Raw genomic sequence first — 26,560 nt, forward strand, 5'->3', positions numbered from 1 at the left:
CCTAAACAAGAACATACCTAAATATGTGCGTGCACGCTAAGATGGATAATAATTAATCCAACTATATAAGTGGATGCCATATGTAAGCTAACCAACCATGTAAATATGATAAGATACAACATAATAAATATTATATTGCAATATAGGTGATGAATGTGTTTATATTATCTAATAACGTGTATTGACCTTAAACTTTAAGTGGAGAAATCTTCTCTATGATGAATGCAAATATAGTAATAATATGACAATTGTTCAACAAGATGTACAATGATGAGTAAAATATGATATTTATATTAAAAATGCAGACATATCAATATTTCTGGATATAGTGTGTTAAATTTATAAATCCAGTAATGTCTCTCTCTGACAAAGATTTTTGAACCTATGAATACCTTGTTTGTATTGAATCCTTTACAGTGGTGCAATACGAAATCGGCACTTATTGCCAACTTGGCATTGATTGTGGTGCCTAGATACACTGTTTTATACTTTTTTTTACTATATTTCTATAATGTTCCCCCATCTACTTCTAACCTTTCTTATGGTCCTACCTAAATACTGAGCCCCACATTCACAGGTGAGCAAATATATAACCTAATTGGAGCCACATTCCAATCTTTCTTTTAGTTGGTAAATATATCCTGAGGTTGAGGAGATAACACTAGTGGTCCCATGGGTCACATATTTACACATATTACACCGTTCTTTGCCACATCTATTGGATCCTTTCCTCATATAACTATTATTAACAGCAGAACCCATTTTAGGTACTCTTTTTGACATTAATGTAAAGTAAAATAATAATGTCAAAAAGAGTACCTAAAATAGGTTCTGCTGTTAATAATAGTTATTTGAGAAAAGGATCCTATAGATGTGGCAAACAACAATGTAATGTGTGTAAATATGTGGCCCATGGGACCACTAGTGTCATTTCCTCAACATCAGGATATATTTACCAACTAAAAGAAAGATTGGACTGTGGCTCCAATTATGTTATATATTTGCTCACCTGTGAATGTGGGGCTCAGTATTTAGGTAGGACCATAAGAAAGGTTAGAAGTAGATGGGGGGAACATTATAGAAATATAGTCAAAAAATGTATAAAACATAGTGTATCTAGGCACCACAATCCATGCCAAGTTGGCAATAAGTGCCGATTTCGTATTACACCACTGGAAAGGATTCAATACAAACAAGGTATTCATAGGTTCAAAAATCTTTGTCAGAGAGAGACATTACTGGATTTATAAATTTAACACACTATATCCAGAAATATTGATATGTCCGCATTTTTAATATAAATATCATATTTTATTCATCATTTTACATCTTGTTGAACAATTGTCATATTATTACTATATTTGCATTCATGATAGAGAAGATTTCTCCACTTTAAGTTTAAGGTATATACACGTTATTAGATAATATAACATAACACATTCATCACCTATATTGCAATATAATATTTATTTTGTTGTATCTTATCATATTTACATGGTTGGTTAGCTTACATATGGCATCCACTTATAGATAGTTGGATTAATTATTATCCATCCTAGCTTGCACCCACATATTTAGGTATGTTCTTGTTTAGGTAAGTATTCTAGCCGTATACGCACTTATGATAGGTTAGGCAACATCTGTATGAGTATACATGTTAATAAATATATGTTTGTCCATTTGAGAGAATGTGTCTCTTATACAGAGTTTAAGTGATTATATGAGTATATATGGATGCGTTGGTATATTTGATTGTATGAATGGTATTATATGTATTATACGGTTCGTTTATAGTGTGTATGATCGCCTGTTCTAATTCATATTAGGATACATTTATTGGCACAATAGATATCTGATTGTTATTTGTTATATAACAATATATTTCAGGTTACACATAGTTTTTTTATTTTTTATTATTATACCACAAAGGGGGGTCTTTATAAAATCAACATAGGTTTATAATTGTTATTAGTTCACATTTGTTTTATATATACAGTATGTATGTAAGTATGTGTGTGTATATGTCACAATGAAGACACAACATGCATGAAAGTGATAATAGCCACACTTCAGTGACTTATATGATTGCGTGTATACCGCTTTAAATATCCAGGCTGTATTAGCTAAAATTGCTGCATGACTTATCCAAAGTCAGCTGTCAGCAAAAAGCACAGTCTGCAGGTAATTCACAGCCTTAAACACAATGTTGTCAATAATTCAAAAGAATGCATGAGAAATTGCTGTGTTAAACGTTACCGTATGATTTCAGTGCCTCTTCTCTTGTGTGGGTGTAGTCCGGTGTAAGCAGTTCATAATTGGCTGGAGTCACAATAATTATTCAAATACTCACTCTGCGCGGCTCCTCACTAACAGTCCAATGCCTCCCAAGCAAGTAGTGACGTGTCAGGCATCCTGAGCTCCCAAACAATCCTGTAGTGCTAGGAAAGGAAGGAATCCCTGATTTCCTTATGTAATGAAACAAGAAAAAAAGAACCCAGCACATAGAAGGTAGGATCCAAATGATGAATAAAAGTTCCAGTGAAAAAAAGGATAATAAAACGTAGCCTTTATTCAAGTCAGTAAGACTTATACATAAAACCTGCAAAAACACATCTGACCGGTTTCGGCGTGGATAGCCGTAATCCTAGATGTACAATTAGTCACACCCGAGCACCATTTTATGCACAGGAGTACCTCCCTTTGGGAGTGGTTAAAAACAGCAGAAACAGAAGCAGGTGTAGAAAAATTTACATATGCATACATATAGCCAGAATAATAGTGTAGCCAATGAGTACGGTTGCAAACACAGTTAAACCTTAATACTATTTGGCTGACTAAACTATGTATGTATAAACTTTGAAACAGATCTAGATAAACCATGAATGGAAAAATATGTATTAAACAACTATGAACAGCTATATTCTTATTAATTAAAGCTGAGCAATGGATTCAATAAATATATAAATATGAATATAAAGTGAGCAAATTAATGGCAGGCTAGGAGTAATGCATAGCAGACTGAGGGTATATATACATATTCTCAAAATTTGGCTGCTAAAAAGATGTCTAGATAGTAGTGAATACAAAAATGCAATTTAAGTTAAACACATAGTTAACATGTAATCATATATAGTCATTGCCTTCATGGTAGTTTCATTTAACATGTGGCTCCTTTGTTATGATCCTACCATGTGTTTAACACAAATATCTTTTTCTATTGTGTGTATGCATTGAATAAGATCGCTATATTGTTAAAATGTAATCATATATAGTTATTGCCTCCATGGTAGTTTCATTTAACATGTGGCTCCTTTGTTATGATCCTCCCAAAGGGAGGTACTCCTGTGCATAAAAAGGTGCTCGGGGGGGGGGGCGTGTCTCTGGGCAGCACCTTGAATGGTAGCAATATCGGTTGCTCCAAGGGAATCACAGATAATCTGCCTTTTATCAGTGGCCAGGAAGATCATCCAACTCCCACACCTTGATATTAAAAATCCACAGACCAAACTGAGTCGGGTGATAGTAAATTTTTGGTATTATAACCTTTGGAAATCGATCTGGAGCGTTGAGGCCTAAGGCAGTTACTTCAGTAAAGGCTCTCAACACCCCCCCCCCCCCCGGTATCTTGTACGCCGGGTATGCAGTGCAAAGACACTGACACTTTTTTCAGAAAAAGGGAGAATAAACACTGAATGATCAGTCTACCCAGCCAGTCGAGCTGAAGTAAAGTAAAACGACAGCATAACTACAGTTGGAATCTCCATTCTATTACCTTTCGTGATGAGGGACATCATATATCTGCTCAAAATATTGCGCATCATACATAAAAAAATGGCGCTGGATACTACGCTGATATTAAGGGAAATGAAAGTCATGCTGGATGCACACTTTAAAGAAATTTGCACAATATTTGGAGAGGAATTTGCATCCCTAAAAGACACATGTGTCAAGGCTAAGGAAGAGAAGCAGCCTTCGCTAGAGCTCCCCACCAAACCTCCTCCATACCCGATCCAAACACCTGCATCTAAGCCAGTAGAAAAGTTTCTCCTAACACCAGAAACTTACCTGAGCACAGTCATGATGGCTGCTACTGCGAGTGACCCATCGGGCAAACGGATGAAGCAGCCGGCTAGTCTGGAGTGGAGAGTCGCGCCGCCGGGTTGCGCAGAGTGTAGTGAGGTTGATTCGATTGGACTTGGGCCAAATAGCGGCGCTCCAGTCATGGGCAAATTGACATCAGCTAATCGCAGGAAGAGCCCTACAGTGGAAGAGCTGGCCATAGCAATGGGACTTGCAGCTGCACATCACCGTCTTCCTCCGGTAAGAATGAGACTGAGAGGCAGACCATCAGTGTGGGACATTTATCAGGACACTTGCTACCAGCCCGCGGTTTATGCGGACACACTTCAGTACTGCAGGCCTTTTGACCCCGGAGGCTACACTCCTGACCCTGGCGAACAGGGAAGTTTCCGCCATGGCAGACCGCTACCTCACTCCTGGTACCACAAGATCTGCGCAATTAGCGCATATAACGATCCCCACTTTTTGGAAGCGGCCCTTTCTCAACTTGAGGACTCATGCCCATAGTGCTTCCCTAGATGTGAGACATGGTGTAGGGTAAACTATAATTATGCACCAAGAACTGCTTTTGGGACACATGCTGAGACCGGGAGTTCAGTGGGGTATTATTATTGCAGATCAGGGTTTTTGTTTTTTTGTTTTGGTGTGCATGTATGAGTCCTGTTTTGGGTTAATTAGCTAGTAGGTTTGTGAGGATTGTACCAATCAAAAGTCTTGCTACTAGCTTTAATCCGCTATTTACTAGCCCTCATGCATGTATATCCCCCAAGTTGCCTAATAGTAATTGTGTTGAGAGCCCTGAGAAACCCCCATAAGCTCTGTCTAAACTGTCCCTTTTCAGGCTAATGGTTTTCCTCCATGTTTAACCTCAGACAAAATGTATTGTTTAACAACTGTTTTGATCCACTGTACAACTGTGCTATATTGATATGCTATCTTTAGGACCTCATCACATCGCTAACTGCTCTGGCTCAGTTGCTCCCTACAAGATCAGTATTCCCTAATCTTAACCTATTGGTTAGGCTCATGCTGTTTGTTTCTTTTATGTTGAAATTATTGTGAATCTCAGTTACCCTCTATCAGCCTGACCCTTTACAATATATGCATTTTATATCTAATAGTCCCTATAGGTCCCTGGATAAAAATGAACCATAATCAATAATCCTGACAGCTAGGTGCAATTGAATGCAAGTATCTTCTTAGTCACTCTAATTTCCCTATAACAGATAGGCCCTTATTTATAGGCACCACAAGACGCAGACTAATCCTAGGACTCATTTTCAAATCACACATATTATAGACCCTGGTTTGTTTGTTTTACCCTCGTCCAACTATAAGTGTTGGGTCCCTTAACCCAGTTCTTTACTGACAACACATTGCCGTACTAGAGACCTGGACACCAATACAGGTAGCCCTCAGTTTACGCCGGGGTTAGGTTCCAGAAGGAATGGTTGTAAATCGAAACCGTTGTAAACTGAAACACAGTTTATAATGTAAGTCAATGGGAAGTGAGGGAGATAGGTTCCAGGTCCCTATCAAAATTGTCATAAGTAACACATAATACATTATTTTTAAAGCTTTGAAATGAAGACTTTAAATGCTAAACAGCATTATAAACCTAATACAATAATCACACAACACAGAATATATAATTAAACTAAGTTAAATGAACAAAAACATTTGCTAAACAGCATTATAAACCTAATAAAATAATCACACAACACAGACTTCACTTGCATTTTTCTGCAAACAGTTCTTTCTATGCATTCCAATCTGGACTGATTTATAGACAGGAAGATCTTGTTCCTTTGAAATCTGCTCGATAGCTCAGGTCTGGTTAAACTGATTAATTTCAGCTTGCTTGGCTTTGCTGCAACACAAGCTGACAGCTCAACCTACTGGCTATTTTAATAAATACACTGCTTCTCAAAGCTTTTCAATAGCAGTCACATGACTGGAAAAAAAGGTTGTTATTCTGAAACGGTGTAAATTGAACCGTTGTAAAACGAGGGCCACCTGTACTGATATTTGGCTGCTAGATTCCAGTATTTACCTGTTTATGCCTACACATATCCCTATAACACTCTATAGTGACATAACACTCTAGTATTATCTTATCCGCTTAACTTATTGAGCATTTATTGATGGTTCCCTTTTCTATTTATTTTTATTATTTTTCATTTTCATTTTACTCATCAATGTTAGAAATTGGGTCCAAAAGTGGCCCTCCCAAGCTTATACCTTAGTAGTCCCCTTTCCAACAGTACACTGTCATTAGTGGTCCAAGAGTGGCCACTCTTTTCCAACTGGGGGAAATCATTTTACACCATAATGTAATTATTTTTAAAAATGAGGTTTCTGTAAAGCAAAGTCAGCCCCTTGATACGGGTACATATGTAATATGATATGGTTAATGTTTCACACTGTATTGTACTATTTTTTTGATTTTTCTTTTTGCTTGTTTACTTCCTTGTACACTACTTTTAAAACCTCAATAAAATATTAAAATTAAAAAAAAAAAAAAAAAGTGCTCAGGTGTGACTAATTGTACATCTAGGATTACGGCTATCCACGCCGTAACCGGTCAGATGTGTTTTTGCAGGTTTTATGTATAAGTCTTACTGACTTGAATAAAGGCTACGTTTTATTATCCTTTTTTTCACTGGAATTTTATTCATCATTTGGATCCTACCTTCTATGTGCTGGGTTCTTTTTTTCTTGTTTCATATATATATACAGTTGCAAGAAAAAGTATGTGAACCCTTTGGAATGATATGGATTTCTGCACAAATTGGTCATAAAATGTGATCTGATCATCATCTAAGTCCCAACAATAGACAATCACAGTCTGCTTAAACTAATAACACACAAAGAATGAAATGTTGCCATGTTTTTATTGAACACACCATGTAAACATTCACAGTGTAGGTGGAAAAAGTATGTGAACCCTTGGATTTAATAACTGGTTGAACCTCCTTTGGCAGCAATAATTCAACCAAACTTTCCTGTAGTTGCAGATCAGACGTGCACAATGGTCACAAGTAATTCTTGACCATTCCTCTTTACAGAACTGTTTCAGTTCAGCAATATTCTTGGGATGTCTGGTGTGAATCACTTTCTTGAGGTCATGCCACAGCATCTCAATCGGGTTGAGGTCAGGACTCTGACTGGGCCACTTCAGAAGGCGTATTTTCTTCTGTTTAAGCCATTCTGTTGTTGATTTACTTCTATGCTTTGGGTCATTGTCCTGTTGCAACACCCATCTTCTGTTGAGCTTCAGCTTGTAGACAGATGGCCTTAAGTTCTCCTGCAAAATGTCTTGATAAACTTGGGAATTCATTTTTCCTTCGATGATAGCAATCCGTCCAGGCCCTGACGCAGCAAAGCAGCCCCAAACCATGATGCCCCAACCACCATACTTCAGTTGGGATGAGGTTTTGATGTTTGTGTGCTGTGCCTCTTTTTCGCCACACATAGTGTTGTGTGTTTCTTCCAAACAACTCAACTTTGGTTTCATCTGTCCACAGAATATTTTGCCAGTACTGCTGTGGAACATCCAGGTGCTCTTGTGCAAACTGTAAACATGCAGCAATGTTTTATTTGGACAGCAGTGGCTTCCTCTGTGGTATCCTCCCATGAAATCCATTCTTGTTTAGTGTTTTACATATTGTAGATTCCCTAACAGGGATGTTAGCATTTACCAGTGACTTTTTTTTTAGTTTTTAGCTGACACTCTAGGATTCTTCTTCACCTCATTGAGCAGTCTGCGCTGTGCTCTTGCAGTCATCTTTACAGGATGGCCACTTCTAGGGAGAGTAGCAGCAGTGCTGAACTTTCTCCATTTATAGACAATTTGTCTTACCGTGGACTGATGAACAGCAAAGCTTTTGGAGATACTTTTATAACCCTTTCCAGCTTTATGCAAGTCAACAATTCTTAATCGTAGGTTTTCTGAGAGCTCTTTTGTGCGAGGCATCATTCACATCAGGCAATGCTTCTTGTGAAAAGCAAACCCAGAACTGGTGTGTGTTTTTTTTTATAGGGCAGGGTAGCTGTAACCAACACCTCCAATGTCATCTCATTGATTGGACTCCAGTTGGCTGACATCTCACTCCAATTAGCTCTTGGAGATGTCATTAGTCTAGGGGTTCACATACTTTTTCCACCTGCACTGTGAATGTTTACATGGTGTGTTCAATAAAAACATGGCAACATTTTATTCTTTGTGTGTTATTAGTTTAAGCAGGCTGTGATTGTCTATTGTTGTGACTTAGATGATGATCAGATCACATTTTATGACCAATTTGTGCAGAAATCCATATCATTCCAAAGGGTTCACATACTTTTTCTTGCAACTGTATATTATTGATATAAGCACTATCACATTTCTATAATATCGTACATTCACTCACTTTATTATTTATAGTACACTATAATCTTAGGTATTTCATATCCACTCATACTATATAATACATTTAGTTTCATGTGTCACATAAAGTGATTGTTGGGACTCATACACCATTAGAATATGACGATTTATGTAGATAATAATCACACAGGTCGTGGGCTCTACCCATATAGAATCGAGGCTGATTACGTCAGCATAAGGAACCACATGGTATTCCAGCGAGTTACACATCTTAGCTCTGATAGACTCATTGAGACGCCGGGAACACTGACGCTTAAGGAAATTTACTTCGATCTAAATCTAAAATTAGAAAAACATAATGAATGTATCATACATATAAAAGGGTGAAGGCATTGAAAAAGCTACTATGTTTCCTTTAAATAAAATCCTGACATCGGAGGTAATAATCCAAATAGCTTCACTTCACAAATGAATAGAAATGAACAGAAGTGATCTTTGTATATAAATTTAAAGCAGTTAGTAATATCTAAAGATCTTTCCTATAATAAATATTAAGAGTGTTACTTTTATTTACACATAAAAAAACGGGTTTGTTTTGATGTTAATATTCAATTAGGAACGTTTAGATTAAATTTAGGAAAGTTTCACTAATATTTAGGTCTCTTAGAATAGATGGGAATTTGTCCAAAAACACAAACATGGTAATGATATGACATTGATCATAAGATATGTTGCTTAAAAGCTATGTGTATATTATTATATGTACTATGGGGAAGTGACTATTAAGTGTGTGTGTGTATATATATATATATATATATGTGTGTGTGTGTGTGTGTATATGTGTGTATATGTATGTATATGTGTATATATATATATATATATATAATATATATATATATATATATATATATATATAATATATATATATATATATATATATATATAATATAGTTTATTTTTAATCTTTGTTCTATTGTATACAATGTCTTTTAAATGAAATCAATTATTTACATTATTTATATACACACCTGAATAGGTGTGACCTGGTAATGAATTGGGATTGGTCAATTGCTTGTATGGTAATGAATTGGGGTTGGTTATTTCTATGTATTTAAGCCAGTACTCTCATTGCTTGAATAGAAGTCTGATGCAGTCTGAGAAACGCGTTGCTTATTTGTTTTTAATATCAAGTGTTATATTGTTGACACTTTGATTTTTATATTTGTCATTAAATTGTGGTTTTATCATCATCTTATCCTGAGTCTGAGCTTATTTTGGTCCTATTGGACAAAGGAGTTACCAGTATTCTGGCAGTGTCAGTGAGCTGGTACACCGTGAGATCCCAGTCTGCCTGATTTAGCACAATTGAGTGCTGCTCTATTTGTGTGTATCATTTCGATTATCACATTATTTGTTTGCTCTTACTATATCACACTAGGAGGCGTCTGTTTTTGTGATTCACTTCACAGAGAACATTTGTATCCAGATACTGCTAACCTGGCAAAGCAGCAGACTCCAACCTTTGGGTGTGATTTCCAAATCATCTGCAATTTTTGGGACTTCCATCATAAAGATATTGACTCTTATTATCACTGAAGAAGGTTCCAGATACAGATAAGAACTTTTAAGACCTGATTGTGTCTTCACCATAACACATCTGATTATTAAGATCTTTATTTTTATTATTATTCATTTCTGTAGATGACTATTTGAATAATTGCACTATATTATTTTCAGTTTAAACTTTATATTATATATTTTATTGATATTCTTTTTATATCTGATATATTGTATTATTATAGGTCACTTATTAGTTATACAATATAGATACATATATAAATTAGATAAAAATAGGTTCTGAACCAAAAATGGTCCGACTCCTAAACTTTACGTTCCTGCTTTCTAAATAAAGATAGCAAGAGAATGAAGAAAAAATAATAGCAGTAAATTAGAAAGTTGCTTTAAAAATGGCTTGCTCTATCTGAATCATGAAAGAAAAAATTAGGGATTAGTGTCCCTTTCTATGCAGTAGATTTTATTTGTTCGTTCATGATTATTGAAGTATGTGCAAAACACTTAACTTTCTCCAACATTGGTGTGTCCGGTCCACGGCGTCATCCTTACTTGTGGGATATTCTCTTCCCCAACAGGAAATGGCAGAGTCCCAGCAAAGCTGGTCACATGATCCCTCCTAGGCTCCGCCCACCCCAGTCATTCTCTTTGCCGTTGCACAGGCAACATCTCCACGGAGATGGTTAAGAGTTTTTTGGTGTTTAAATGTAGTTTTTATTCTTCTATCAAGTGTTTGTTATTTTAAAATAGTGCTGGTATGTACTATTTACTCTGAAACAGAAAAGGATGAAGATTTCTGTTTGTAAGAGGAAGATGATTTTAGCAGACAGTAACTAAAATCGATTGCTGTTTCCACACAGGACTGTTGAGATGAAGTAACTTCAGTTGGGGGAAACAGTTAGCAGACTTTTCTGCTTAAGGTATGACTAGCCATATTTCTAACAAGACCATGTAATGCTGGAAGGCTGTCATTTCCCCTCATGGGGACCGGTAAGCCATTTTCTTAGTCAAACATAAAAGAATAAAGGGCTTAAAAAAGGGGCTTAAAAACTGGTAGACATTTTTATGGGCTAAAACGATTGCTTTATTGGGGCATATTATGCAGATTCTAGCTAATAATTGGCATTATAATCTTGGGGAACGTTTAAAAAACGGCAGGCACTGTGTTGGACACCTTTTTTAGTCTGGGGGCCTTTCTAGTTATAGACTGAGCCTCATTTTCGCGCCATTACTGCGCAGTTGTTTTTGGAGAGCAAGGCATACAGATGCATGTGTGAGGATCTAAGAATCACTAAAAAAGCTTCTAGAAGGCATCATTTGGTATCGTATTCCCCTCTGGGCTTGGTTGGGTCTCAGCAAAGCATATAGCTGGGACTGTATAGGGGTCAAATTTAAAAACGGCTCCGGTTCCGTTATTTTAAGGGTTAAAGCTCTGAAATTTGGTGTGCAATACTTTTAATGCTTTAAGACACTGTGGTGAAATTTTGCTAATTTTTGAACAATTCCTTCATACTTTTTCACATATTCAGTAATAAAGTGTTTTCAGTTTGAAATTTAAAGAGACAGTAACGGTTTTATTTTAAAACGTTTTTTGTGCTTTGTTGACAAGTTTAAGCCTGTTTAACATGTCTGTACCATCAGATAAGCTATGTTCTATATGTATGAAAGCCAATGTGTCTCCCCATTTAAATTTATGTGATAATTGTGCCATAGTGTCCAAACAATGTAAGGACAGTAATGCCACAGATAATGATATTGCCCAAGATGATTCCTCAAATGAGGGGAGTAAACATACTACATCATCCCCTACTGTGTCTACACCAGTTTTGCCCACACAGGAGGCCCCTAGTACATCTAGTGCGCCAATACTTATTACCATGCAACAATTAACGGCTGTAATGGATAACTCCATAGCAAATCTTTTATCCAAAATGCCTACTTATCAGAGAAAGCGCGATTGCTCTGTTTTAAACACTGAAGAGCAAGAGGGCGCTGATGATAACTGTTCTGACATACCCTCACACCAATCTCAAGGGGCCATGAGGGAGGTTTTGTCTGATGGAGAAATCTCAGATTCAGGAAAAATTTCTCATCAAGCTGAACCTGATGTTGTGACATTTAAATTTAAATTAGAACATCTCCGCGCACTGCTTAAGGAGGTGTTATCTACTCTGGATGATTGTGACAATTTGGTCATTCCAGAGAAATTATGTAAGATGGACAAGTTCCTAGAGGTTCCGGTGCCCCCCGACGCTTTTCCTATACCCAAGCGGGTGGCGGACATAGTAAATAAAGAGTGGGAAAAGCCCGGCATACCTTTTGTTCCCCCCCCTATATTTAAGAAATTATTTCCTATAGTCGATCCCAGAAAGGACTTATGGCAGACAGTCCCCAAGGTCGAGGGGGCGGTTTCTACTCTAAACAAACGCACTACTATTCCTATCGAAGATAGTTGTGCTTTCAAAGATCCTATGGATAAGAAATTAGAGGGTTTGCTTAAAAAGATTTTTGTACAGCAAGGTTACCTTCTACAACCAATTTCATGCATTGTTCCTGTCACTACGGCAGCGTGTTTCTGGTTCGAGGAACTAGAAAAGTCGCTCAGTAAAGAATCTTCGTATGAGGAGGTTATGGACAGAGTTCAAGCACTTAAATTGGCTAACTCTTTTGTTTTAGATGCCGCTTTGCAAATAGCTAGATTAGCGGCGAAAAATTCAGGGTTTGCTATCGTGGCGCGCAGAGCGCTTTGGCTAAAGTCTTGGTCAGCGGATGTGTCTTCCAAGACAAAATTGCTTAACATTCCTTTCAAAGGAAAAACATTATTTGGACCAGATTTGAAAGAGATTATTTCAGACATCACTGGGGGAAAGGGCCACGCCCTCCCACAGGATAGGTCTTTTAAGGCTAAAAATAAGCCTAATTTTCGTCCCTTTCGCAGAAACGGACCAGCCTCTAATTCTGCATCCTCTAAGCAAGAGGGTAATACTTCACAACCCAAACCAGCCTGGAAACCAATGCAAGGCTGGAACAAGGGTAAGCAGGCCAAGAAGCCTACCACTGCTACCAAAACAGCATGAAGGGATAGCCCCCGATCCGGGACCGGATCTAGTGGGGGGCAGACTCTCTCTCTTTGCTCAGGCTTGGGCAAGAGATGTTCAGGATCCTTGGGCGCTAGAAATAGTTTCTCAAGGTTATCTCCTGGAATTCAAGGAACTACCCCCAAGGGGAAGGTTCCACAGGTCTCACTTATCTTCAAACCAAATAAAGAGACAGGCATTCTTACATTGTGTAGAAGACCTGTTAAAGATGGGAGTGATACATCCAGTTCCAATAAGAGAACAAGGAATGGGATTTTATTCCAATCTGTTCATAGTTCCCAAAAAAAGAGGGAACATTCAGACCAATTTTGGATCTGAAGATCCTAAACAAATTTCTCAGGGTACCATCGTTCAAAATGGAAACTATTCGAACGATCCTACCCACCATCCAGGAAAGTCAATTTATGACTACCGTGGATTTAAAGGATGCATACCTACATATTCCTATCCACAAGGAACATCATCAGTTCCTAAGGTTCGCTTTTCTGGACAAGCATTACCAGTTTGTGGCACTTCCATTCGGATTAGCCACTGCTCCAAGGATTTTCACAAAGGTACTAGGGTCCCTTCTAGCGGTTCTAAGACCAAGGGGCATTGCAGTAGTACCTTACTTGGACGACATCCTAATTCAAGCGTCGTCCCTGTCAAAAGCAAAGGCTCATACGGACATCGTCCTAGCCTTTCTCAGATCTCACGGATGGAAGGTGAACAAAGAAAAAAGTTCTCTGTCCCCGTCAACAAGAGTTCCCTTCTTGGGAACAATAATAGATTCCTTAGAAATGAGGATTTTTCTGACAGAGGTCAGAAAATCAAAACTTCTAAGCTCTTGTCAAGTACTTCATTCTGTTCCTCGTCCTTCCATAGCGCAGTGCATGGAAGTAATAGGATTGATGGTTGCAACAATGGACATAGTTCCTTTTGCACGAATTCATCTAAGACCATTACAACTGTGCATGCTCAGACAGTGGAATGGGGATTATACAGACTTGTCTCCGATGATTCAAGTAGATCAAAAGACCAGAGATTCACTCCGTTGGTGGCTGACCCTGGACAATCTGTCACAGGGAATGAGCTTCCGCAGACCAGAGTGGGTCATTGTCACGACCGACGCCAGTCTAGTGGGCTGGGGCGCGGTCTGGGAATCCCTGAAAGCTCAGGGTCTATGGTCTCGGGAAGAGTCTCTTCTCCCGATAAACATTCTGGAACTGAGAGCGATATTCAATCAGGCTCTGGTTAGGATCAAGCCTGTTTACAGACCTTTGACTCCTCCCTGGAGTCTAAATCTAGTTCTTTCAGTTCTTCAAGGGGTTCCGTTTGAACCTTTACATTCCATAGATATTAAGTTACTATCTTGGAAAGTTTTGTTTTTGGTTGCAATTTCTTCTGCTAGAAGAGTTTCTGAGTTATCTGCTCTGCAGTGTTCTCCGCCCTATCTGGTGTTCCATGCAGATAAGGTGGTTTTGCGTACTAAGCCTGGTTTTCTTCCTAAAGTTGTTTCTAACAAAAATATTAACCAGGAGATAGTTGTACCTTCTTTGTGTCCGAATCCAGTTTCAAAGAAGGAACGTTTGTTACACAATTTGGACGTAGTCCGTGCTCTAAAATTCTATTTAGAGGCTACTAAAGATTTCAGACAAACATCTTCCTTGTTTGTTGTTTATTCTGGTAAAAGGAGAGGTCAAAAAGCGACTTCTACCTCTTTCCTTTTGGCTTAAAAGCATTATCCGATTGGCTTATGAGACTGCCGGACGGCAGCCTCCTGAAAGAATCACAGCTCACTCCACTAGGGCTGTGGCTTCCACATGGGCCTTCAAGAACGAGGCTTCTGTTGACCAGATATGTAAGGCAGCGACTTGGTCTTCACTGCACACTTTTGCCAAATTTTACAAATTTGATACTTTTGCTTCTTCGGAGGCTATTTTTGGGAGAGAGGTTTTGCAAGCTGTGGTTCCTTCCGTTTAGGTGACCTGATTTGCTCCCTCCCTTCATCCGTGTCCTAAAGCTTTGGTATTGGTTCCCACAAGTAAGGATGACGCCGTGGACCGGACACACCAATGTTGGAGAAAACAGAATTTATGCTTACCTGATAAATTACTTTCTCCAACGGTGTGTCCGGTCCACGGCCCGCCCTGGTTTTTTAATCAGGTCTGATGAATTATTTTCTCTAACTACAGTCACCACGGTATCATATGGTTTCTCCTATATATATTTCCTCCTGTCCGTCGGTCGAATGACTGGGGTGGGCGGAGCCTAGTAGGGATCATGTGACCAGCTTTGCTGGGACTCTTTGCCATTTCCTGTTGGGGAAGAGAATATCCCACAAGTAAGGATGACGCCGTGGACCGGACACACCGTTGGAGAAAGTAATTTATTAGGTAAGCATAAATTCTGTTTTTCAATTTGATCGTGTGAATAAAAGAGGAGACCTTTAAAGTGATTTTAATGAATTACTAAAAATAATCTTAAAAGCAGGGGCACTTTCATTCATTCAAATTTTGAAAGACGCTTAATTTTTAAAATATTTACCATTGCATCTCCTACTTTCTTTAGCAGATCCGATGAAGAATCTGGCTTCCTCCAATCTGCTAAAGAAAGTTGGAGATGCAGGTGGAGGAACGGCGGTATGTTTACTATTAATTAAGAGTCTTTAAAAATTTGAATGAATTAAAGTGCCCCTGTTTTGAAGATTATTTTTAAATACTGGGCAGTAATTTATAACAATTTACAATCACTTTAAAATGGAGCCTGGGGCAATTGAGCTAATTTAATTTGGTGAATAATTCTACTTGTTTCAACAACAAAAGAATTTGTTTTATTATAAGTGTTTTGTTTATGTTAGGTTGTATAGTTGTCATTTAAAAGACTATTAATTTAGGCCTTTTTAATTTGACATTTTTACATACAAATATTTTATAGATTTTTTGTTTTGTGGTTGTACTTGACATGATTGTTTTTGATCTTATGCATATATCTGTTCAGCAAATGTTCTACCCATATTAGCTAACCATCAGACAAAGTATAGAAGGTTGTTTTTAAATGCAAAACAATTAAACTGAAGGCTATCAAAGTTCATAAACTGGAGAGCACAAAATAATAAATTATTGCTCCTTTATGTACTGAAATAAGATTTGCTAATGGGCGATCGACTGGACTAATTTTAGATAGCGGTTCTACACATACAACAGCCATTCCAGTTCATGATGGATACGTACTTCAGCAAGGTAAAATAAGACCTCTTTTTAAGTGTCCCTTGGGCCTGCAGAAAACATCTTATCTTGCTTCTAACCTTGCTTTCAGTGTTTGGTTTATAAATAAATGGTGGTGATTCTTCTCTATAAGCACTTTGTTTTGTTACAGGCGGTTCTCACTACTTGTATTCATTTTACATGTTTGTTTTTAATAGGTATTGTAAAATCGCCACTAGCTGGTGACTTTATCACCATGCAGTGTAGAGAGTTATTTCAAGAGATGAGTGTGGATATAATCCCTCCTTACATGATAGCTTCTAAGGTGAGCAGCATATCTCCATTTTTGTTGTTTAAAGGAACATAAAACCCCATTTATTTTCTTTTATCGTTCAGATAGAGTATACAATTGTACAACTTTCCAATTTACTTATCGAATTTGCATCATTCTTTTGGTGTCCTTTGTTGAAGTCAACAGCAATGCATATGGGTGAGCCAATAACATGAAGCATATATGTGCAGCCACCAATCAATCAGCAGCTCCTAAACCTTCCTAGGTATCCTTTTTGACAAATAATACCAATAGAACAAAACAAATTTGATAACAGAAGTAAATTGGAAAGTTGTTTAAAATCACATATTGTCTCTGAATCATGATAGAAAAAAATATGATTTTCATGCCCCTTTAAGAAAATGTTCTGTGAAGCTAATTTCTTCAGGTCCTGATATGTTGTGAATGTCTGTTTAGGAGCCTGTAAGGGAAGGTGCACCAGCAAACTGGAAGAAAAAAGAGAAGCTCCCTCAAGTTACCCGTTCCTGGCATAATTACATGTGCACTGTGAGCATAACTCAAACATTATGATACAAAAGTGTTTACTTTCTCCTTTGTTGATCACTGTACTCACATTCTTAATATTTCAGTCTGTAATCCAGGATTTTCAAGCTTCTGTTCTTCAAGTTTCAGACTCCACATACGATGAACAGTAAGTTTTCCAACAATATTTTTAGACTTAAAATGAGTTCTCTTTACACTTGTGCAACTTCTGATGAATTGCTTTGCTTTTTCTTCTGGTCGCTGTATTTTTCCCCTTGAATGGCGTATATTACCAACTAACTAAAGAAACATATTCATTTACTTCCTGTTTAAATGTAATCCATGCTTTACATTGTAGACATCTAAATGATGTATTGAATTGGTTATGAGCCTTTTGTTTTAGTTTATGGTAACGTTTAGTGGACCAAGTATACATAAATCAAGGTGTTTGTAAATACAACGTATAAAGAGACACAATAGGAATGTAATAGCAATTGTATACAATTCCTTGATGAGTAATTACTTTGATCCTTTAAAATGGATCACAATCTACTACAGATAACAAATGTTTTCTTAGGGAAAGCTATATCAATAACTGTCTTTCTGCCATTATATGTATTTTGTTAGCTATTTTATTGTATGTTTTAGCTGCTTTATTAGGTAATGCTTTCTTTTATCTAAACGCTTATAGAGTTGCGGCACAAATGCCAACCGTTCATTATGAACTTCCTAACGGTTATAACTGTGACTTTGGGGCTGAGCGTCTAAAAATTCCTGAGGGATTATTTGATCCTTCAAATGTGAAGGTAAGTACTGGTAATGTACACTGAAACATTGTATATAAAACTAAAAGGGAAAGAGAAAGTACCTTTAATGTGTTAATATTGTAATCATTGTTTCAGAAACCATATAATGCATAATATTTCTCCAACATAGGTGTGTCCGGTCCACGGCGTCATCCTTACTTGTGGGATATTCTCTTCCCCAACAGGAAATGGCAAAGAGCCCAGCAAAGCTGGTCACATGATCCCTCCTAGGCTCCGCCTTCCCCAGTCATTCTCTTTGCCGTTGCACAGGCAACATCTCCACGGAGATGGCTAAGAGTTTTTTGGTGTTTAAATGTAGTTTTTATTCTTCAATCAAGAGTTTGTTATTTTAAAATAGTGCTGGTATGTACTATTTACTCTGAAACAGAAAGGAGATGAAGATTTCTGTTTGTAAGAGGAAAATGATTTTAGCAACCGTTACTAAAATCGATGGCTGTTTCCACACAGGACTGTTGAGATGAATTAACTTCAGTTGGGGGAAACAGTGAGCAGACTTTTGCTGCTTGAGGTATGACACATTTCTAACAAGACTTGGTAATGCTGGAAGCTGTCATTTTCCCTATGGGATCCGGTAAGCCATTTTCTTAATTTTTAATATAAGAATAAAGGGCTTCACAAGGGCTTTAAAGACTGGTAGACATTTTTATGGGCTAAAACGATTACTTTATAAGCATATTTAATGGTTTATAACTTTGGAGAGTTATTTTAATCTTGGGAATTCTGTTAAAAAAACGGCAGGCACTGTATTGGACACCTTTTTCACTGGGGGCCTTTTCTAGTCATAGGCAGAGCCTCATTTTCGCGCCACTAATGCGCAGTTGTTTTTGAGAAGCAAGGCATGCAGATGCATGTGTGAGGAGCTCAGATCCACTGAAAAAGCTTATTGAAGGCGTCATTTGGTATCGTATTCCCCTCTGGGCTTGGTTGGGTCTCAGCAAAGCAGATACCAGGGACTGTATAGGGGTTAAATGTAAAAACGGCTCCGGTTCTGTTATTTTAAGAGTTAAAGCTTTCAAATTTGGTGTGCAATACTTTTAAGGCTTTAAGACACTGTGGTGAAATTTGAACAATTCCTTCATACTTTTTCGCATATTCAGTAATAAAGTGTGTTCAAGTTTATGCCTATTAACATGTCTGAACTAGCAGATAGACGATGTTCTGTATGTTCGGAAGCCAAGGTTCCTCTCCATTTAAATATATGTGATGAATGTGACAAACAAAGTAGGGACAATGATGCCACTGATAATAATGTTGCCCAAACTGATTCCTTAAGTGAGGAGAGTAAGCATGGTACTGCATCATCTCCTTCCATGTCTACACCAGTCTTGCCCACTCAGGAGGTCCCTAGTACATCTAGTGCGCCAATCCTCCTTACTATGCAACAATTAACGGCTGTAATGGATAATTCTATTAAAAACATTTTAGCCAAAATGCCCACTTATCAGCGAAAGCGTGACTGCTCTGTTTTAGATACTGAAGAGCATGAGGACGCTGATAATGGTTCTGACATGCCCTTACACCAGTCTGAAGGGGCCAGGGAGGTTTTGTCTGAGGGAGAAATTTCAGATTCAGGAAAAATTTCTCAACAAGCTGAACCTGACGTTATTACATTCAAATTTAAATTGGAACATCTCCGCGCTCTGCTTAAGGAGGTGTTATCTACTCTGGATGATTGTGACAATTTGGTCATTCCAGAGAAATTATGTAAGATGGACAAGTTCCTAGAGGTCCCGGTGCCCCCCGAAGCTTTTCCTATACCCAAGCGGGTGGCGGACATTGTAAATAAAGAATGGGAAAAGCCCGGCATACCTTTTGTCCCTCCCCCTATATTTAAGAAATTATTTCCTATGGTCGACCCCAGGAAGGACTTATGGCAGACAGTCCCCAAGGTCGAGGGGGCGGTTTCTACTCTAAACAAACGCACCACTATCCCTATAGAAGATAGTTGTGCTTTCAAAGATCCTATGGATAAAAAATTGGAGGGTTTGCTTAAAAAGATGTTTGTTCAGCAAGGTTACCTTCTACAACCAATTTCATGCATTGTTCCTGTCACTACAGCAGCGTGTTTCTGGTTCGAAGAACTAGAAAAGTCGCTCAATAAAGCATCTTCTTATGAGGAGGTTATGGACAGAGTTCAAGCACTTAAATTGGCTAACTCTTTTACCTTAGACGCCACTTTGCAATTAGCTAGATTAGCGGCGAAAAATTCAGGTTTTGCTATTGTGGCGCGCAGAGCGCTTTGGCTAAAGTCTTGGTCAGCGGATGTGTCCTCCAAGAACAAATTGCTTAACATCCCTTTCAAGGGGAAAACGCTGTTTGGCCCTGACTTAAAAGAGATTATTTCAGACATCACTGGGGGTAAGGGCCACGCCCTTCCTCAGGATAGGTCTTTTAAGGCTAAAAATAAAACAAATTTTCGTCCCTTTCGCAGAAACGGACCAGCCTCAAACTCTACATCCTCTAAGCAAGAGGGTAATTCTTCTCAAACCAAGCCAGCCTGGAGACCGATGCAAGGCTGGAACAAAGGTAAGCAGGCCAAGAAGCCTGCTACCGCTACCAAGACAGCATGAGATGCTGGCCCCCGATCCGGGACCGGATCTGGTGGGGGGCAGACTCTCTCTCTTCGCTCAGGCTTGGGCAAGAGATGTTCAGGATCCTTGGGCGCTAGAAATAGTTTCTCAAGGTTATCTCCTGGAATTCAAGGAACTACCCCCAAGGGGAAGGTTCCACACGTCTCAATTGTCTTCAGACCAAATAAAAAGACAGGCATTCTTACATTGTGTAGAAGACCTGTTAAAAATGGGAGTGATTCATCCTGTTCCATTAGGAGAACAAGGGATGGGGTTTTACTCCAATCTGTTCATAGTTCCCAAAAAAGAGGGAACATTCAGGCCAATTTTGGATCTCAAGATCCTAAACAAATTTCTCAGGGTTCCATCGTTCAAAATGGAAACCATTCGGACAATTCTTCCTACCATCCAGGAAGGTCAATTCATGACCACGGTGGATTTAAAGGATGTGTATCTACATATTCCTATCCACAAGGAACATCATCGGTTCCTAAGATTCGCCTTTCTGGACAGGCATTACCAGTTTGTGGCACTTCCATTCGGATTAGCCACTGCTCCAAGAATTTTCACAAAGGTGCTAGGATCCCTTCTAGCGGTGCTAAGGCCAAGGGGCATTGCAGTAGTACCTTACTTGGACGACATTCTAATTCAAGCGTCGTCTCTACCACAAGCAAAGGCTCATACGGACATTGTCCTAGCCTTTCTCAGATCTCACGGGTGGAAAGTGAACGTAGAAAAAAGTTTTCTATTCCCGTCAACAAGAGTTCCCTTCTTGGGAACAATAATAGACTCCTTAGAAATGAAGATTTTTCTGACAGAGGCCAGAAAATCAAAACTTCTAAGCTCTTGTCAAGTACTTCATTCTGTTCTTCTTCCTTCCATAGCGCAGTGCATGGAAGTAATAGGTTTGATGGTTGCGGCAATGGACATAGTTCCTTTTGCGCCGATTCATCTAAGACCATTACAACTGTGCATGCTCAGACAGTGGAATGGGGATTATACAGACTTGTCCCCGACGATCCAAGTAGATCAGAGGACCAGAGATTCACTCCGTTGGTGGCTGACCCTGGACAACCTGTCTCAAGGGATGAGCTTCCGCAGACCAGAGTGGGTCATTGTCACGACCGACGCCAGTCTGGTGGGCTGGGGCGCGGTCTGGAACTCCCTGAAAGCTCAGGGTCTATGGTCTCGGGAAGAATCTCTTCTCCCGATAAACATTCTGGAACTGAGAGCGATATTCAATGCTCTCAAGGCTTGGCCTCAACTAGCAAAGGCCAAATTCATAAGGTTTCAATCAGACAACATGACGACTGTTGCATATATCAACCATCAGGGGGGAACAAGGAGTTCCCTGGCGATGGAAGAAGTGACCAAAGTAATTCAATGGGCGGAGATTCACTCCTGCCACTTGTCTGCAATCCACATCCCAGGAGTGGAAAATTGGGAAGCGGATTTTCTGAGTCGTCAGACATTTCATCCGGGGGAGTGGGAACTCCATCCGGAAATCTTTGCCCACATAACTCAATTATGGGGCATTCCAGACATGGATCTGATGGCGTCTCGTCAGAACTTCAAGGTTCCTTGCTACGGGTCCAGATCCAGGGATCCCAAGGCGACTCTAGTAGATGCACTAGTAGCACCTTGGACCTTCAACCTAGCCTATGTATTCCCACCGTTTCCTCTCATTCCCAGGCTGGTAGCCAGGATCAATCAGGAGAGGGCTTTGGTGATCTTGATAGCTCCTGCGTGGCCACGCAGAACTTGGTATGCAGACCTGGTGAATATGTCATCGGCTCCACCATGGAAGCTACCTTTGAGACGGGACCTTCTTGTTCAAGGTCCGTTCGAACATCCGAATCTGGCCTCACTCCAACTGACTGCTTGGAGATTGAACGCTTGATTTTATCAAAGCGTGGGTTCTCAGATTCTGTCATTGATACTCTTATTCAGGCTAGAAAGCCTGTAACTAGAAAAATTTACCATAAAGTATGGAAGAAATATATCTGTTGGTGCGAATCGAAAGGATTCCCATGGAACAGGGTAAAAATTCCTAAAATTCTATCCTTTCTACAAGAGGGTTTGGAGAAAGGATTATCTGCAAGTTCTTTGAAGGGACAGATTTCTGCTTTATCTGTTTTACTCCACAAAAAGCTGGCGGCTGTGCCAGATGTTCAAGCTTTTGTTCAGGCTCTGGTTAGAATCAAGCCTGTTTACAAACGTTTGACTCCTCCTTGGAGTCTCAATTTAGTTCTTTCAGTTCTTCAAGGGGTTCCGTTTGAACCCTTACATTCCGTAGATATTAAGTTATTATCTTGGAAAGTTTTGTTTTTGGTTGCAATTTCTTCTGCTAGAAGAGTTTCAGAGTTATCTGCTCTGCAGTGTTCTCCTCCTTATCTGGTGTTCCATGCAGATAAGGTGGTTTTGCGTACTAAACCTGGTTTTCTTCCGAAAGTTGTTTCTAACAAAAATATTAACCAGGAGATAGTTGTGCCTTCTTTGTGTCCGAATCCAGTTTCAAAGAAGGAACGTTTGTTGCACAATTTGGATGTAGTTCGTGCTCTAAAATTCTAATTAGAGGCTACAAAGGATTTCAGACAAACATCTTCCTTGTTTGTTGTTTATTCTGGTAAAAGGAGAGGTCAAAAAGCAACTTCTACCTCTCTCTCTCTTTGGCTTAAAAGCATCATCCGATTGGCTTATGAGACTGCCGGACGGCAGCCTCCTGAAAGAATCACAGCTCACTCCACTAGGGCTGTGGCTTCCACATGGGCCTTCAAGAACGAGGCTTCTGTTGATCAGATATGTAAGGCAGCGACTTGGTCTTCACTGCACACTTTTACAAAATTTTACAAATTTGATAATTTTGCTTCTTCTGAGGCTATTTTTGGGAGAAAGGTTTTGCAAGCCGTGGTGCCTTCCATCTAGGTGACCTGATTTGCTCCCTCCCATCATCCGTGTCCTAAAGCTTTGGTATTGGTTCCCACAAGTAAGGATGACGCCGTGGACCGGACACACCTATGTTGGAGAAAACAGAATTTATGCTTACCTGATAAATTACTTTCTCCAACGGTGTGTCCGGTCCACGGCCCGCCCTGTTTTTTTAATCAGGTCTGATGAATTATTTTCTCTAACTACAGTCACCACGGTATCATATGATTTCTCCTATGCATATTCCTCCTTTACGTCGGTCGAATGACTGGGGAAGGCGGAGCCTAGGAGGGATCATGTGACCAGCTTTGCTGGGCTCTTTGCCATTTCCTGTTGGGGAAGAGAATATCCCACAAGTAAGGATGACGCCGTGGACCGGACACACCGTTGGAGAAAGTAATTTATCAGGTAAGCATAAATTCTGTTTTTTCTCTAATCGTTATAAGTCTCTTAAAGGGCCATACCAGCCAAAATTGGAATGCAAATGGGTACATTTCAGTTTTGAATAGAAGCATTTTTTCATTATACATGTATTTAGCAAAAATGCTATAGCGGTTTCAAAAGTTTATTAAAGTATGCTCCATGCACCAGCATTTTAAACAGTGCTTTTTCAGAGGATATATGGTGCTTGTACCATCTGGTAGTTACTCAATTTGTTAAATGCTGGCATGATACAGGCCCCACTGGCTATTTAAGCAGCTGCTGTATTTAAAATGCTTGTGCACTGAGAATATCTAGCTATGCTTCACATGCATGTGCAGCAAAACATTTAACATTAAAATAGTGATAATTTCTTTAATGACACTGATCATCATAATTACTATTGGGAATATCACTCTTGGCCTGAAGGAGGAGGCAAAGAGCACCACAGCCAAAGCTGTTAAATACCACTCCCCTTACCCACAACCCCCAGTCATTCTCTTTGCTTGTAGTTGCAAGTAGGAGGTAAAGTTAGGTGTCTGATTCTTCAATCAAGAGTTTGGTATTTTTAAAGCAGAGCAGGCTGCTCTGACATTTTTCTGGGCTTTAGCTGTAGTCCATGTCAGTCTCTTCAGTAGAGCAGTGGTGGCGTTTTTAGCATTTGGGAACTTGTGGGGTATAATCCTCACTGCGCCTCCCAAATAGTTTTTGCTGCCCTATCTTGAAAGTCTGAGTAAGATTACTTAGTCTTCCTTTTTTTCCACAGGTCCATGTGAGGGGAAAATGCCTCTCAAACCGTGTGAGTTACCCTGCTACCAGGCAGGTTTACATTGAGGTCTATGTGAGGAGTGGCTTCCTCTCATGCCAGTCAGACTGTCCTCCTGCTGGACGGCTGGATTGCAGGTAAGTGCCTTTCTTTCATGTAATTAGCAAGAGTCCATGAGCTAGTGACGTATGGGATATACATTCCTACCAGGAGGGGCAAAGTTTCCCAAACCTCAAAATGCCTATAAATACACCCCTCACCACACCCACAATTCAGTTTTACAAACTTTGCCTCCTATGGAGGTGGTGAAGTAAGTTTGTGCTAGATTCTACGTTGATATGCGCTCCGCAGCAAGTTGGAGCCCGGTTTTCCTCTCAGCGTGCAGTGAATGTCAGAGGGATGTGAGGAGAGTATTGCCTATTTGAATGCAGTGATCTCCTTCTACGGGGTCTATTTCATAGGTTCTCTGTTATCGGTCGTAGAGATTAATCTCTTACCTCCCTTTTCAGATCGACGATATACTCTTATTTATATACCATTACCTCTGCTGATTTTCGTTTCAGTACTGGTTTGGCTTTCTACAAACATGTAGATGAGTGTCCTGGGGTAAGTAAATCTTATTTTCTGTGACACTCTAAGCTATTGTTGGGCACTTTATTTATAAAGTTCTAAATATATGTATTCAAACATTTATTTGCCTTGACTCAGAATGTTCAACATTCCTTATTTTCAGACAGTCAGTTTCATATTTGGGATAATGCATTTAAATCAATCATTTTTTCTTACCTTAAAAATTTGACTTTTTTTCCCTGTGGGCTGTTAGGCTCGCGGGGGCTGAAAATGCTTCATTTTATTGCGTCATTCTTGGCGCGGACTTTTTTGGCGCAAAAAATCTTTTCTGTTTCCGGCGTCATACGTGTCGCCGGAAGTTGCGTAATTTTTTGACGTCCTTTTGCGCCAAAAATGTCGGCGTTCCGGATGTGGCGTCATTTTTGGCGCCAAAAAGCATTTAGGCGCCAAATAATGTGGGCGTATTATTTGGCGCCAAAAAATATGGGCGTCGCTTTTGTCTCCACATTATTTCAGTCTCATTTTTCTTTGCTTCTGGTTGCTAGAAGCTTGTTTATTGGCATTTTTTCCCATTCCTGAAACTGTCATTTAAGGAATTTGATCAATTTTGCTTTATATGTTGTTTTTTCTCTTACATATTGCAAGATGTCTCACGTTGCATCTGAGTCAGAAGATACTTCAGGAAAATAGCTGTCTAGTGCTGGAACTACCAAAGCTAAGTGTATCTGCTGTAAACTTTTGGTAGCTATTCCTCCGGCTGTTGTTTGTATTAATTGTCATGACAAACTTGTTAAAGCAGATATTTCCTTTAGTAATGTACCATTGCCTGTTGCAGTTCCTTCAACATCTAAGGTGCAGAATGTTCCTGATAACATAAGAGATTTTGTTTCTGAATCCATCAAGAAGGCTATGTCTGTTATTTCTCCTTCTAGTAAACATAAAAAATCTTTTAAAACTTCTCTCTCTACAGATGAATTTTTAAATGAACATCATCATTCTGATTCTGACTCTTCTGGTTCAGAGGATTCTGTCTCAGAGATTGATGCTGATAAATCTTCATATTTATTTAAAATGGAATTTATTCATTCTTTACTTAAAGAAGTACTAATTGCTTTAGAAATAGAGGAGTCTGGTCCTCTTGATACTAATTCTAAACGTTTAGATAAGGTATTTAAATCTCCTGTGGTTATTCCAGAAGTTTTTCCTGTTCCTAATGCTATTTCTGAAGTAATTTCCAGAGAATGGGATAAATTGGGTAATTCATTTACTCCTTCTAAACGTTTTAAGCAATTATATCCTGTGCCGTCTGACAGATTAGAATTTTGGGACAAAATCCCTAAAGTTGATGGGGCTATTTCTAC

At 39.0% G+C, this 26,560-nt stretch overlaps 1 protein-coding gene across 1 annotated transcript in view; it reads left to right on the plus strand.

Moving 5' to 3' along the window:
* The window catches only part of LOC128644540 (actin-like protein 6A), a gene marked incomplete at both ends in the record, with an annotated part of 20,599 nt that extends 2,665 nt beyond the window's left edge, over nt 1-17,934 (plus strand). Inside the window, 5 exon segments of the mRNA XM_053697118.1 lie at nt 16,246-16,340; nt 16,523-16,629; nt 17,053-17,142; nt 17,226-17,287; nt 17,810-17,934. Of these exon segments, the coding sequence (XP_053553093.1) occupies nt 16,246-16,340; nt 16,523-16,629; nt 17,053-17,142; nt 17,226-17,287; nt 17,810-17,934 (479 nt within the window).
* Nucleotides 17,935-26,560: the final 8,626 nt, after the last annotated feature.

The sequence above is a fragment of the Bombina bombina genome, unplaced genomic scaffold (assembly GCF_027579735.1).
Source record: "Bombina bombina isolate aBomBom1 unplaced genomic scaffold, aBomBom1.pri scaffold_2111, whole genome shotgun sequence".
NCBI classification, from domain to species: Eukaryota; Metazoa; Chordata; class Amphibia; order Anura; family Bombinatoridae; genus Bombina; species Bombina bombina.